Genomic DNA, 17,272 nt, shown 5'->3' on the forward strand with positions numbered 1-17,272 from the left:
TTCATCTCGTCCGAATCTCCATCCGAGGAAGGAATCGATAAAAGCTCATGCTTCTGTGAAGTTCGGGACCACATTCATGTAATCACTGCCCATTTCCTATTCTTTGGTGAATTTTGTCTTTAAAATTGCCGAGTTGCATGATTATAAATCATTTTCTACAGTTGTGCATTCATCATCTACTTGAAAAAGAGACAGATATTTGAAATTTGTTTTGTTTCGCTTGGAAACGTGCGTGATGCGATTCCTCTATATTTATGCTTTCGACTTGGTTTTTCTGTTACCTTTAATGCTTGGTGTTGGTGAGTAGAGGTTTCTTTAGATAATTAGTTTTGATTTTGATGTTAAAATAATCGTTAAATATTTTTTTCATTTGTTTTAAATGCAGTATATATTACCTATGAATATTACTGCACCAAATTTTTTCTCCATCTATACAAATACATATAATAATTCTATAAAACATGAAAATAAAAGAGAATTTCGATAATAATTAACATTTATTCCTATTTGATGTATTCTACCAAGACAAAAAGGAATAAATTAGTAAAATCCGATATTTCATTCAAAGAAAAAGGTTAAAAATAAAAATACTTGACGATGAATTAAAAATACTAAATATGCTTTATAAAAATACTTATTCTATATCTTCGATTTGAAAAATTTGAATAATAAAATTAAAAGCTTGATATCTAAAAGAAAATTTCAGCTGACTACACACGAAAGAACTTAAATAATTCAGTTTCTTTTCCCTTTCATCCAGACAATGCATAAATTTATTCGACTTGCAAATTTTAAATAATATCTTAAACTTATATTTTACTTTTGCATAATTTTCAGATTAGTTAAATTCAATCTAAGTAAGTTAAAATTTTATATACGATAAAAAAATAGATATTTTTTTCAGTTTGTTTTTCCTTGTTTAAATGTTAAAAAGGCAAATAAAAGGTAAATAATTGTTAAAAAGGCAAAATAAAAATTACAGTTTGTAGAAACACGAATTTTGAAGCTACTGTTATCAGAGTAGACTCAATGCTAAAATAAATATTTTAGGCAAATTAATTAAAAAAAATCATAGTAAAAGTTAATGATTTATTGATTTCTTATTCTTTGAAAAATAAAAAGAATTTATAATTTGGTTAATTCAATTTTACTTCTCACTCATCTTTTTATCAGCATATTTAAAACAGCTATTAAATTGCAAGAGCATCTTTATTATGGAATTATATGTTCCTGAAAAAAAAATTGTTAAAAAAAGAATTTTTATAGTAAAATTTGTATAGAATAATAAATAGTTTCTTTTATTTAATTTAAATAGAAAAATAGTGAGCTTTTATTACCCTTTCTAAGGCCGTGGGAAGTATGCTTCCCACCAAATTTATTAATTTTTGTATGAAATTATGTAGGTTGGCATAAGTTCTGACAAATTTTTTTAGAAAGACAGAAACTTAGATGCTTCAGTTCTTTATCTCACACAAAATGATGTGTCTTGATTTGTCACTTAATTATTAATTTACCAAATTAATTAATGAATCAAATTAAATTTATCTAATAAGCTAAATGAATCCTTTTCTTATTCTAATTTCAAGCCTAAAAATATTTTAACATCATATGATTAGAAAAAAATGGCCCTTTAAAGGGTTAAGTTCTGTATTTGCAATTCAAACTCTTATTTAATATAAGTGAAAGATGCAGATTTCTGCGACTGAAAATTTTACCAAGTTTACTTATTTTTAAGAAAGAGATAGGAATAAATTTTGAATAAAATAGAGACTCTTCTAAGTTCTTGTAGTGAAAAAAAATCTTCTAAAATAATGAACTTTACTCAAATTCAAATAAAATAGCACGTATTTTTAAAATTTATTTTGTAAAGTTAATAAATCCTGTGATAGAATAGAATAAGAATTTTGAGGGAGATAAAACATATTTATTTCCTAATTGAAAATTAAATTAAAATGAAATAAATTGCTTTTAATAAAGCTGATATATTAACTGGTTTATTACAGCTAGTAGTATTTTACATTATCAAAGACAAATGAAATTTTGAAGAAAGATATTCATTTATATTTTGCAGAAAAATATTCATTTAAGCATAAAATACATTACATTATTAAAAATGTAATTTTATTTTGCCCTTAAAATAACTGAAAGCTGTAAAATAAGGACAGACTGAATTAGAATAGAATTCGCTCAAAAGCTCATATTTTATATAGTAACATTAAATAGTTTTAAAAAGCAATTTCTAAGTTTATAATTATTTAATTAGAATAAAGATTGTTATCAAAGTTGATGCTGATAGATGATGCAATCCATAATAAGATGATTTTGCAAAGATGTTGCAATTCATGATAATAATTTGATAATGATAACCTTGACCGTAAAAGTATAGAATTTTTTTTTTCAGTTCTGAGTTTTTTTCAATTATATACTTTGATGCTGTGGACATCCTTCTTTGGCAGGAAATTTAAAATAAAACTGAAACTTTTCCAAGGTCAAGCACTGCTAAAAGACAATTAAATATGTTTAGCTATCAATGCTTTTTAACAGCATACTTCAGTGATCATATGTTAAGTGAATGAAAAAGCATTATGCATTCATTCAGAATAATAAATTTTTTATATCATCTTGAATAACATAGAGCGAATGTAATTAATAATTATATATATGTGTTCGGTTTTTTTTTTTGATCCTTGAATTTTTATTTTCTTGTGTAGCAAAAGAGCTCATAATATTCTAAATACAACATTAAAATTAGTTATAAACTATTTCATAATATAACTTCCAAATAATTTTTTTGCTGCTTAAAACAATAATAGTGCAAAGCCCCTTTCTCTTTATCTTAATTTTGAACTAGATTTTAATATAAGCGAAACTAGTGCATTATTTGTCAACTTGAATCATAATTTTAACAAACTACGTTAAAAATTTGTTTTTATAACTTATTTCATTGCAATCATTTATCTATTTTTTTTTTTTTTTTCGTCTTGCGATAGTAAACCAATAACCCCCGGGTATAGATCTACTTAACACGAAACGATAGCATTGTAAAATTGTAATTTAATTCATAATAATCTGGAATAAACAACTATCAAATGTCATTTCTATATTGATTTTGGAAGTATTTGCAACAGGGTTCTTAATAGCATCGTGTGTATTGGTCTGTGATTGCTAAAGTCTTGTTATTTCCATGGTGCGGACGTCGTATACAACAGATATTAACGCTTTTCTTATCTCTACAAACAAGCTAGTACAAATGTTACGACATTAGATCAATAGAGTTATATTCTCCTAGGGAAGTTAATCCATAGATTATCTAATCACCTTTTAGATCGACTCTTTCTCTTATACAATCATTTCTCCGCATGTTCGTCAATTCATTTTATTGCTGATGATCGAAGACAAGAATAAGAAATCCCAATGGAGGGTGAAAGGATTATAATTAAAGATTTTACAAAGGAGAATGCCCTTTTTGGTTCATTTCTCAAAATGCTCTCATTAAATGGATATTTTAGATTTCATCAATCTCAAAATCTGAAGGTTAATGCTACAAAATCATTTCGCCCATTGCTATATCAAAATTGCTGATTACAAATCTTGCAACAACCATTTTGCATTCTGCTGAGGATTTACAGGATTAAACCGTTTTGATATTGCTATGTGTAATGCAGTTCTTTTTTGCATCATCAAATATTCTTGTCTAATCAACCTAGTTACATTTTGCCATTCTTTCTATGATATGTTGAATCTGAATAATTGATCATTTTTTTTTCTATATGAGGCTTCGGCTTTCATTCAAAAAATTAAATAACGTCATTTCTCTCTAACAGTTACTCTGTATCAAGTAGAGTGTTCACGCGAATATAGCTTAACGCCAAACTTGGCAATCTTAAAATTAAGGCAACCCCTTTACACGCCCTTTCGGTCGAGTCTTTCAGAGGTTCTTTAGAACGTTAACCCGCATCGCCTCCCCAACCCCCGCAGAAGCTGTAAACAACTTCAGTTTGTAAGGCTTAACAAAGCCAACAGCAATGCAATACCGCAATCAGCCATGCATTATATGAACTACTCACCTCAAAAGGAGTGTATATAGTTAAGTTAAGTATAAGTATAGTCCACTGCTCACTTCGAATCACTATAGAGATTAATGACAAAAATACTGCATTGGTATCGGTTATTGCAAATTACCTTTTTTAAACAAATGATAATTTCTCCACAAATGTTTCGTAGCGTTAAGAGTTTCCGCTTTTCATTGATAAATTAAAAAATTAATTGGTTTAATTAGCAACTGACACTATTAATTCAATCCTGCACTCTAGAAACATAATTTCTAAGTTTAATTTAACAATCACAATTAAAATATTCTCATGCTTAAATAAAATTAATCCAACGAAATTTTGGAAGTAATTGATTGTCTCTTAAGCTGAAGACCTTTATCTCATTTTTAGTCTTCATTAAAATATTTCTTCAATTCTTACTGAAAGTTTTGTTAGGCCTACATATCTTTAATTGGGTTTATCTATTCAAGGATATTCTTGTTTCTCGCATTATTGTGACGCGTATAGCACTTCATAATATCAAAAGTGAAACTAAGCCGCTAAGACTGGAGAAAATCTTTCATAATATATATATATATATATATATATATATATATATATATATATATATATATATATATATATATATATATATATTGTATTTTCATATATTATGTAAGTATATATCATTATTATATATCATTTGTATAGTTATTATATATTTCGGACCTTTCTTCTTAAACTAATTAGATCCAAAAGTTGGAGCAAATTAACAATTTCAGTGGCAAGTACACATATCAAATTTAATTTATTTTGTTTTAGAGTTATCGAGTTTATAAACGCATGAATTAGCATAACATTAGATATCCAATATTTTGGGATTTTTGTTAAAAATTCTGATGTAATTCTATAATTCTAGTGATAAAACTTTGTATATATCCAAATTTCATCCATTTATCATGTTTCGTTTATGAATTATAGCCCACACATTAACAGGCAAGGATCGATAGATTTTCCATCAGCAATTCTGTCCAAAATTTGATATGTATTCACAATTTTTGTGTGAAAGTTACATAATATTTTTTTTATCTAACTTGTTCTATTTTTAGGTTGCCGTATTCACGTGCCATCAGACTAGAAAATAATAATAATAACAATAAGACAAAACAACAATAATAAAATAATAAAGATTTATTTTTCGGACTCAAGTATATCAACAACATGTAGATTAATAAGAGCTTTGAGCTTGAATTTTTTGACGATTGAAATAGTTTGCAGGCTTTATATACGAGGAAGCAAAACGTAGGAAATTCATTATTATTTATTTTGTTGAATTTAATTTACTTAAATAATGACTCTATATGAATAGTCTAGGTGCAAATCAATGGATCTGCTTTTTGTTTGATAACATTTTACAGTCGATAACAGAAAGAAAAAAAACATGTGCAAAGACTTAAAATATAATACAAATTTCAGTAACTAAAGTAATTATAAACATTTGGAAGGACACTTTAATTCTAAACTTATTATTTGTTCATACGATTTATGCCTTCAAAACGGAAACTAACTAAAGTTCCAAAAGCATCGAAAAGCACCCTTGGGTAGAATATTCTTCAACGCCGGAAGATCAGAATGTGCTTTGGAAAAAATATTACGATTTTAGGTTCTTTTAACATTCTTAACACGTACTAATGTGCTTGGGAAAGATAGCAATCTAAAAGGGTGATATATTAACATGAATGAAGGAACCAGAATAAAATAACATATATAGCTTATACAAATTATTGAATTACTTTTAACAGTTACTATAATATGTTAACTCTTTCAAGGGCCATGGGAAGTATGCTTTCCATCAAATTTATCAACATTCGAATGAAGTTATATAGATTGGGATAAGTTATGAGGCATTTTTCAGTAAGACAGAAGAAACTGAGATGCTTCAGTTCCTTATCTCACACAAAAGGCCGTGTTTTGATTTGCTGCTAATTAATTAATAAAATTAAATTTATCTAATAAGTTAAATGAATCACTTTTATTAAACCAATCTCAATCCTAAAATTATTTTAATATACCATGACTAGAAAAAATGGCCCTTTAAAGGATAAAGCGATTGAAAGGTGAAAGCTTTCTCTACATAGTTGTCATAAAAATTCAGCAATCAAGTACAAATTATCCTTCAAATCATGAAATCAGTTATTACTCCATAAATATTCGAATATCCTTTTGCGATAAAACGTTTCATACTTATTCACAGGTACCTAACAGATTTCAGCTTAAGCAATATGTGAAATTACGCCTTAACGTATGCTTTAGAGGCGTATCATGTCTTTTAACTTTTTGAGACATGCGTGATAAATTCCAGAAATGAATTAGTGAAGAATACTTGACCTATATTAAAGGAGTTTAAAGGATTCTATTAATTACAAATTAATTACTGTTAGCCGCCTTCTAAGACTAACTATTCGCTCACCATCTAAATCTTTAATTTTATTTAGATGAGTGTACGTGCGTGCTGGCTCTCAACAAACCTCATCATTTCATTTAGAACTACTACACTTGGCATCATTTAGAGCCACCACACTTGGCATAAGAGGCACACTTGGCATCATTTAGAGCTGCCACAATGAATAAAAAAATGATTCAAGTTAAATAAAATATTTTTAGTGATATCAGTTTAATAGTTATGGGAATGTTTTCTAAATTTTGGCAATTAGAAAAAAAAAAATATTATTTTTCCTATTCTTCAACAATAGATTATATTGATGTCCTGAAATTCAAACCATTTTTATTGCTCCATCAAATATTGAATGATAGAATTTTCTTTCATTGTTGAAAGTTGAAGAAGGATTGTAATATCTATGTAGTTTATAAAAAAAATAAACGAGTGAAATTAAAATAATACGAAATTTAAAAGATAGATTATTGTTTTATTAGGTTAATTGTAATATCTATGTATTTGTAAAACAAATAAAAGAGTGAAATTAAAATAATTCGAAATTTAAAAGATAGGTTAGTTTTTATTAAGTTATTATTTTATTTACGTTTTTAATAGCGCTATGATGCTATGGGATTGTCTCCATTTGAAAAGATTATGTACATAATGAACATAATTTAAGTAAGACAATTAAAATAGCAAGGCTTTGATGAAATCATTGGAATGAAATTATATCTAAACGATCCGATATATCTAAAATCAAATATAACCAATATACCTGGCTCTGAGGGTCAGGTGCCCTTTTTTGATACATTTCGGGATCATAATTTATCATATGAAATAAAATTTTTCGAAAATTGGTACAATGATTGCGGTTAGGGAGTTTTGTTATGGCTTTTTCCTATAAATGTGCAGTGAAATATATTTTTTCGATTTCTCTGAAAATTCAGGGTGAAGAACCACTGATAATATATCATTCCTATGAAGAAATTAATGGGGAGAAACGGGATAGCAATTGGAATCATGGCACGGTTTTATCTTATTACTTTCAATATAAATATATGCATATTTCTTATTCGGAATAAAATATCAATAATGTAACAGTATTTAAATACATATTTGTAATTTTTGAGGAAAAAGAAAGGCATTTTCCCTATTATTAACAATGATGCAAGTTCTTGACTGCAAAACCTCATAGAATAGGCTATTTTTGGATTGAATTGCGAGACCAAAATCAAATATACACGAATCCACGATCGTATAACTTAATTTCTTAGAGTATAAATCGATTTTCTCCCTAAAGTTCTGAAGAAGTTCGTGCAAAAGCCGTTGCTACGCAACATCACTTAAACGTGCTATATTTCTTTCCACAGCTTCTTTTACAGTTGTTGGACAATTTTTCAAGAAATCACTCTCCTCATTTCATCCCTGGACTCTATAATTGACTGCATTTCCAACAAAAGAATACAGTTATGGTGAGGAAACATTGCAATTTACTGATACTTCCGGCATTTTTGGGTTTAACAAAATATTAGAAATCCTTTTTGACAGAAAAATAATATGCATTCAAGACAGGTGAATAAAAGAACTTGGATACTTAAAATGAATACAATGAAAATTTCCTTCTATTGATGCTTTTGCCAAAAATATGTTTCATTTTATTTCAGTAAAAATGCTCATTTATTCTAAAAAAAATTTCGAAACCTTAATTAGCAATGATTAATCTATAAAACTAAGGAAATTTTTTCAATAAAAATATTTTTTTAATTGTTAGCACGGTTTTGTATCTTCCTGGTGACTTTTAGAGGAAACTGGTTCACAAACGTGGAGATTCGTCCAAATTTCCCTTTCGAATTTTTTAAGGATTACAATACATTCTCTAGACTACGTATGTAACAAAGTAAAAAATTATTAAGATTGTGCATCGGAAACATTAAATAGAGCCATAATGGAACATTGTTTTATGCATTAGATGCATGATCTGGCATTATAATTATTTTTAGTTATGGAAAATTAAGAATAAAATGCTCCTAAATTTGATGCATTTAAAACTTCAATAAATGCAACCAAAAATTGGGTGGCAGTTTTAAAAGGGTTATTTAAAGGCGAAAATTACATTAGCATACTGATAATTGCTAAGAAATTAAAGCAAAAAGGGAAAATATAAGTCAAAAATTTAATTTTAATATTGGCAAAATCATGCAAATGATAGATGTAATTAAATATTAGGATAGAGGGGAAGGTATTTTTGAGAATTATGTTTAAATTAAATTAAAAAAAATATTAAAATTAGAAAAAAAGTCAGGGGGAAATGAAATTTATGTCACTAAAAAGCTAATTTTCTTAAAATTCTGAGAAGATGAAAAACTAATATTTGTGATATGACATGATATGAAATTATGTCGGAAAAACGTAAAATCATTCAATATTCATTTATCTCTCTTTAGAAGTGCATTGGTATTTAGGTTCATTTTTTATAACACAATTAATTCTTTTAAGTGCCAAGAAGCTGTGCTAGGTTTCGTTTCGAACTGGTGTGGAATTGTTTAAGGTTCAAACAAATAAACGAACGAGCATTCAATTACATAGCTATAGATAATAATATTTAAACATAGATTTATATAAAAAAACCAGTATTTTTTTATAAATATAAAATTTATATAAATTACTTTTCTTACTTTTTTTAATATATCCATAGAAAACGCAAAAATTCAACTTTTCAAAAAGAATATCAAGAACATCTGAAAATTCTTAAGCTGTTATTAAAACCTTCTTGTTCACCATCTCTGAAATTTTCTTGCATGTAGAAACTTTATTTAAAGATGCATATATATATATATATATATATATATATATATATATATATATATATATATATATATATATATATATATATATATATATATATATATATATATATATATATATATATATATATATATATATATATATATATTTGAAATTTCTTTCATATATATAATTTTTTGCATAATTTTCTCCTAAGTTTCTGGTTTCAAAAACATAAGTTCTTTGGATCAATATAGTGGAAGACGTATGACGGATACGTGTTAGAAAAAGATAGGAAACACATTTACAAAGTTACAAAAGTAATATTGCCTTTGTGTCACGTTTTCAATCTAGAGTTCAAATAATGTAACAACAATCCAAGGAAAATTTTATTACTGAAATCTGCTATCCTTTATTTGGAATTAAATAAATTGGAAATGACTCCCTTCTTAGCAGATTCCTGATTATTGTGATAAGAATTATTTAAATAAAGTCTTTTCTATACATTATTTATTATTTATCTTTTAATTAATTAAACTGGTGCTTTGGTTGTAAATGTATTCACATTTAGAAGAACAATAGTCTTGGAAAAAAGCAAAAGAAAGATAATCCAGTTTCTTTTTTAGAGCATAAGACTTCGATCATTTCTTTATGTGTCTTTTTTTCTGAATTTTATGCTCTGATGTTTTGTTTCCATTATCTCTCATGAGGCGATATATATATCCTCTTTGATGCCCTGGGTATGCCATTATATTAAAAAAATAGAAATTTATTTTTTTTAAACAAAAACATCTGTGCTAGGACAAAATCATACAAATATGAATTACTATAAAGCACACAGTCAGGAAATCAAACCACAATGCATATCGGAAAAAGAACAAAACATTTTATATAAAAAATAAAAATAAAAGGTTTGTTTAGAATGCAAGATTAATTTTGAAATAAAAATTAATTTTGCAAGTTAAATAAGATTAATTTTGTAATTAATCTTATTTTTGCGCAATTAATTTTTAAAAAATAAGATTAATTTTGAAAGTGAAAAACTCACTGAAACGAACAACAAAATTTTGGATACCTTTCTGATTTATAATTTTGCCGATAGCCATTTACTCAGAGTCATTTTTCTTTCGTTATCAATGCCTAATTACATATCATTCTGGAAAGTATTCAGATATTGGAAGGAGCGATGTTCACAAGGTGAGAGGTCTGGAATATTGGAGGAGAGGAAAGGAGAGAAATGATTGAACATCTTCCAGCAAAAAGCTTTTTATCTGATGTTTTGAACTGAAACATATTGTTTTGCATTATCATGAAGCAGTATAAGGAATTTTTCCCAATGTTTCGCAGTACAAAACCTAGTTAACTGCTGTTTCTTGAGACGAAAAAAATCAACTGAGACCCTTCCCTTCCCCGTTTATTCCAAAGCGTGAATCTGAGAGTTGTAAACCTGTCTTTTTGCTTAACTTGCGGTGATTATACATAGCTTCTACGTCACTTGCGGATGATTGATCATATGTCACGTGTCAGTGGATGCTTGATTGTTTTTTAAACATTTTAATCCCACTTTACGAAACGTATAGATAGGCATCTTGAACGCAAAATGGTGTTGGATTCTGCTCGAAGAATGCTAGGCGCTCACATGCATGTTCATTATCCTACTTGTAAGAAATTTGAAGCGATACTAATAAATTGATCGTATTCAAAAAAATATCCCTAGCTTTTCATAAAATGAGATAAAAATTTCAACTTTGAGTTGAGGATTTCTGTCAACATCACCCAAATTTACTATTTTGTAAGTCCATATTTTTGATTAAAAAATTACTTTCTTCTCTTAGTAGTTATTAACAATAGAACATTAGAGCAAACATGTTTTTAAAAACACTTTTTAAAAATTTTCCCATTTTTATTCTTGAATTAATCTTTAAAAATATCAGTTATTATATATATATATATATATTATGGAATCATAAAAACACCTTTGTACAAATTCTTTACCAGACATGTGTAACATCTTTTTAAAAGGATTTTTAAAAAAAAATTTCCCCTTTTTTATTTTTGAATTCATCTTTAAAAACATCCTTTATTATATACATACAGGGTTTATATACGTATATAATGAGATCACAAAATAATTCTCTTTACAAATTATTTACCAGATGGTATCATTCTTATGGAATGAACATTCAATTAAGATAATATTTTATACATTAAAATCTAATTTTGTCATCTGAAACACGCAAGTGTGAAATTTTCAGAACTTTAGTGTAACAAGAAGCGAATGAAAAGTAAGTTACAAAATTCTATATTCAAAAATATTAAAAAAATCATTAAAAAAAAAACCGAACATGAAAAAAAAGCTTGTTAAAGGTTTTATCTTTTAGACAATACTAGAGGACACAATCTCAGCATTCATTTACTAAAATGGGCTATTGGGAAATAAGTGGTGGTACACTGGATTGTTTTCTATATTCATCACTTCATATGAGCAAACGATCTATGATTATTTTGTAACAACTAAACGACCATCTATATATTGTATCTTTCATTGAAAACAATCTTATAATGATGCATTGGATAACATTATATGAAAGAAAGTAAAATTATCTACAGGGTAATTAAAGGAAATTTATTAAGAACTATTTATTTCTATGGTTTAAACCAGATTGCTTAGTAGTAAAACATTTGTACCATTCTGAGTTGAGAGAAAATTATAAAAATTATTCTTAATCAATGCAATTTTATAATTGTATTGCAAAACATAAAATAATTTTTGAACACAAATAGGCAAGTCATAAAAGCAATAGACTATGATCAAAATACACTAAGTAGTTTCAAATTTCGATCATTTTAATAATAGACTTTAATATTAAGGAGTTTTTAATTTAAATTTTAATATTTTTTGATAATAGATTTTAATAAGAAAGTTTAATATTCAGGAGTTTAGGATTAAACTTTAATATTTTTTGATAATAGATTTTAAGAGAAAGTTTAATATTCAGGAGTTTAGGATTAAACTTTAATATTTTTTGCTAATAGATTTTAATAAGAAAGTTTAATATTCAGGAGTTTAGGATTAAACTTTAATATTTTTTGCTAATAGATTTTAATAAGAAAGTTTAATATTCAGGAGTTTAGGATTAAATTTTAATATTTTTTGATAATAGACTTTAATAAGGAAGTTTAGAAAGATTCTTATGTCATTCATTGTGTTCATAGATTCATTGGCTGTTGCAGTTAGAATGCACAATCCATATGGCGAACTTTTGTAAACTTTTATTTTTATTTCCTTTTATAGCTGTCTTTACAATAAATACTCCTTATACAGTTATTTATTGTGAAAATTCTTCATACTATACCGAGTTCTACATATAACTGGTTACTTAGCACAAACACGATTATCTGTTCCACATTTAATCTATTTATAAAAAAGAATATTAAAACGTATCTCGAACCTGAATTCTTACGAAGATATAGAAAAACTCTGGTCGTGCATATTAAATTATAGTCAAAGGTTAATTTGGTTCTAAAATTTGTTTAGAATCAATCGATTATTTGATAATTAAGTTCTGTAATTATTCAAAAGTTAAATTTTTACCAATTAGAGTTTTAGAACTGCAGTATATCAAGAAATGAGTGAAAAGTCAAATGCACGATTCCTTTTTCAAAACAGGAGTAAAGCGTTTATTACTTCAACATTTGTGTAGCTTATATGAAGAAGGTTTAGTTTTTTTTTACAGCCTTCATTCTTGATCTACATTTTTTTTAGGTAGATTCCATATAAGAAGGCAACATATAGCAATGGTTCTTCTGATACTGTGGTAAAATTTCTGAGGATATGTATTTATAACACACACACACACACACACACACACACACACACACACACACACACACACACACACACACACACACACACACACACACACACACACACACACACACACACACACACACACACACACACACACACACACGCACACAGCAGTAAAGCAGACACGGTAATTATAGTAATGTTGAGATTAGATTTTAACCTTCCTTGATATGTTGTAAAAAGATAATTCATACATGACTAATCTACGAATCAAAGGAGGGTTGGTGCGGCTGGAGTTTTAATATCCACATAACTTTTTTACTTTAAAAAAATCAAGTTAGAAGCATTGATATCTTTTTAAGACGAACAACTTTTGAATTAAAAGTATTTAGATAGCTGTAATTGTTTTGTTTTAGTGTGAAAGTGATTTTAATCCCTCATTTCGATTATTTTTAACTTGATCTGTGTTGCCACATTTAAATAAATAAAGCAATAAAGTTTCTAATCTTACTTTCTTTCCTTAATTTGAAATTATGATTAAATGCACATGAACTAAACTTAAATAGCTTGAAGAAAAGTAATTAAATAAAAATAAAGGAGAAGAAATCTTTATTGCAAGATCATGTAAAAATGATTTAACTTTAGAAAATTTCAGAATCTGAAAGTGTTTTAGCTATTTTGAATGCATTTGAATATAATTATTTATTTACTTAAATATGGCATTTCAGATCCTTTTTATCATTTATTTTTCAATATATGCTGAATTATACGTTAGCAATAAATTCGTTATTTAAGGTATCTTCAGTGTGCAATACTTCATTGATTTTATTTGGAAGAATCAGGAAGTATTAACTGAGTTTATATGAAATCTATCTCGGTCCTCATTCTTGTCGAGAGGATTTTTTAAATTCACTTTATCATGAAATGCTATAAATGGGAATTAAGATCTTGAGTAATATATTGATCGTTTTGCTTTTTACAGAATGCACGCTTGAGAAACTGAAATGCTATCAGTGTGAAGTGAGAAAGTCTGACCAATGTACAGATGAATACTTGTTACCATGTCCAGAGGATCAAGCATATGATAGCTGCATGACGAGGATTCTTAAATTAAGTAAGTTATTTGCCTAGTTTCCTTTATTAACACGTTTTTTTTTTTAATATGGTTTCTGTTTTGTTGTAGCGTCAGTGGTGTTTCAAAATTGTACTGGAAATCAATAACGTAAAAAATAAAATAAATAATGAAGTTATACGGAAAGCAAATACACAGTCCAGTCATATTAATGTGACCACCGCCTACTTTTGACGTCAGCTTTAAATAGCCAATCGCAGAAGGCACGTGTTCGAAGCAAATTTGGTGGATATATAAAGTATGTTAAAGGCATTCGGAAAACATTTCCGTTCTTATAGTCATGCAGAAACGGAGCGATTTATCCGACGTCCAAAAAGGCATAATCATTGGCTTTCAGGTGGAAGCATTTCCGAAACGGCTAATTTTGTAAACGGTTCTTGGGCCGCCGTGGTAAAAGTATATCGTGCATGGCAAAATTACGAGATGACAAATGTGGTGCACTATGTGCCATAGATGACAAAGGTGAACGATCGATATCGAATGCTAAAGTCAGTTAATTAGGTTAGGAATGAGTTTTAAAAAGCAGAAATTCGGAAAAACATTTTTTTGTTCTTTTAAATCTAAGTGAAATTTTTAGAATTCCAACTAAGCACTGAGATATAGAAAGGAATAAGTGTTAAAAATTTCATATATATATATATATATATATATATATATATATATATATATATATATATATATATATATATATATATATTCAATCAGAATTTGAGGACTCAAAATTGTTAGAGAGCAGGAGGTATGGAATGGAAGTGAAATATCAGTTTCCGCGCTTAAATGCAAAACTATTATTCTCAGAAAAAAGTCATATGTAAAAAAGTATAGGTATTAAGATGACCTATAAGAAGAACCGTTGAAAGTAATGATTACTTAATTAGGATAGAAGTAAGTAGTACGTATTGTATTAAAGTAAATAACTAGTAAAAATTTATTGCTGTGTATCTTTCCCCATATTTTGATGACAAGTGAACTGGCTTTTATCTGGTGAATATAAAATACTTTTCTTCCCATGTTAAATGAAATAGTTTGAAGTAATTGCTCCATAATTATGCAAACTTTTATTTATGCGTCTGTGTTTATTTAATGTAATTTTTTGAAGCTAATTAATTTTGGAAACTCTCTCTTACAGAGGGGGAGGAAGCTTGGATCCGCAAAACATGCGCACTTGCACCTTGTTCTTTAAGAGATGCATCACAAGCGTCAGGTCTGGGTCTCGATCATTGTGATCGGAGTCGAGATGAGTACGACTGCGTAACTTGTTGTAAAGAAAATGGATGCAATACAGGAAGTGGTGCCATCTGCCGGCCTGCTTTTGCAATCATATCTGCATTACTTATCCTCACAATCTTTCTTGGAGTTCAACGTTATACATAGAAATATTTCTTTGATTCATTGTTCTCTTTAAAATGATTTTTTTAATCAAAACAGTGCCACTCCTCTGCATAAAAATGTTCTTTTTGAGATTAATATTTATTGGGAATGTGATTTTCCTATTTGGCACTAGATAATTATTTCTCTTCCTAAAAAATCATTTCAATTTCAGACAAAATAAATAGATTTTTATATGAAGACGTAATTGAAGAAATACATGAAATGAATGCAAAAATGTATGAAAGGGATTGGATTTTGACTGTAAGAGTAAAATGGTTCGTTTGAGAAAAAAAATTAATACTTAATGAATGGAAAAATTGTTTTTAAAGACAATTGATGCAGTAAAGATTATAGGAAATTCTTGCCTCAATCAACTACAAACAAATTTAAATCACTAATTACTGCAGTATTAAATTCATGATGCTCCATATTTTAATGTTAAAGCACAAAAAAAAAAGAGTAGGTTCACAAGTTTATTATATGAATATTAATATATGCAAAAAGAGCAACATTGCATTTAAAATAAAATTAGTAATGTACTGAAAACTGAGGTAGAAAATTATATTTGCAATTCAGGAGTAAAATCAAAACTTTATTTGCTTCGTATTGAAATTTCAAAACAAAAAATATTCTAGATTATAGAAATATTCAGTTTTTAAAAAGCATTCAAGAAGAAATATTTGTAGAAGAGCATATAAATATTTTATATTACTATATCAATAATAGTTTTGCTGTATAAATTATCTATTATAACCAAAATTAGTCATTATATCTTGTTATATTGATAATCATATAATAATTGATGCAATAATATTGAGCTATATATTATCTGAACAAGGTGGTCGGAACGCTGGAAAATATTTTAGTTTTGCATTTGTTGCTTGCACAAATCAAGAAATTAATATATATATAGTATCTAAAATGTATAAAATCGGGATATTTTCCATATGTTAATAGTAATTTTAAAACTAATGGTTTACATTTGCATTTTGAATCATGTAAATTGTGTAAATATGATAGGATATGATTTCTATATTCAAAATCTACAAAAAAAAGAAAAAAAAACTGTTTTGTATTCTTTTTCAAAGAATTATTTAACGTTATTAAAGACTGAAATCATTTATTGCAGAAGATTACTATCAAGTATTAAGGAGTGAGAAGGTCTTAGAAAAACTTTTAAAGTTTCTTAAATTAAATTAAGGATAATCACTTGATTTTCCTCTTTCTCATAATATTGTAACATTAAAAAAAATCAAGAGCAATTTTTGTAAATAAATTACTACATTTAGAACAAAGTTTGTTTCAAATTGTATGTAAGTGACGATAATATATTGGAATGCTTTTAGCTTCTTTTGGGATTTATAATATTCAGACATTTTTATTTGGGATAATATTAATTGTTTCTGATAAAAGTTTTGATATAATGATATTGTTTTTTCAAAATAATGAAAAACAAAATATAATCTTCTAAGTATTCCTTTATTCTATAGTTAAATGTCCATAACAGTTCACTTTTTTCTTTTTAGTATATTTGAGGTAGTTTCATCGCTTCCTGATTAAAATAGATCATAGATTTAAGTTCCTATTTTGATTTTCCGAAAAAATATAATTATATAAATATTATGATTGTAAATACTAAATGATGTGTTATTCAGAATACATTTCATAAGTCTGCTTTCCTACGTGATAAGTGCGATGTCACTCGT

At 27.2% G+C, this 17,272-nt stretch overlaps 1 protein-coding gene across 1 annotated transcript; it reads left to right on the forward strand.

Moving 5' to 3' along the window:
- Positions 1 to 16,943, forward strand: LOC129961681 (uncharacterized). Its single transcript, XM_056075211.1, has 3 exons — positions 1 to 299; positions 14,046 to 14,177; positions 15,325 to 16,943. Exons 1-3 carry the CDS (start codon positions 236 to 238, stop codon positions 15,567 to 15,569), a joined length of 441 nt encoding a protein of 146 aa, XP_055931186.1. The 5' UTR covers positions 1 to 235; the 3' UTR covers positions 15,570 to 16,943.
- Positions 16,944 to 17,272: the final 329 nt, after the last annotated feature.

Source organism: Argiope bruennichi, chromosome 2, assembly GCF_947563725.1.
Source record: "Argiope bruennichi chromosome 2, qqArgBrue1.1, whole genome shotgun sequence".
NCBI classification, from domain to species: domain Eukaryota; kingdom Metazoa; phylum Arthropoda; class Arachnida; order Araneae; family Araneidae; genus Argiope; species Argiope bruennichi.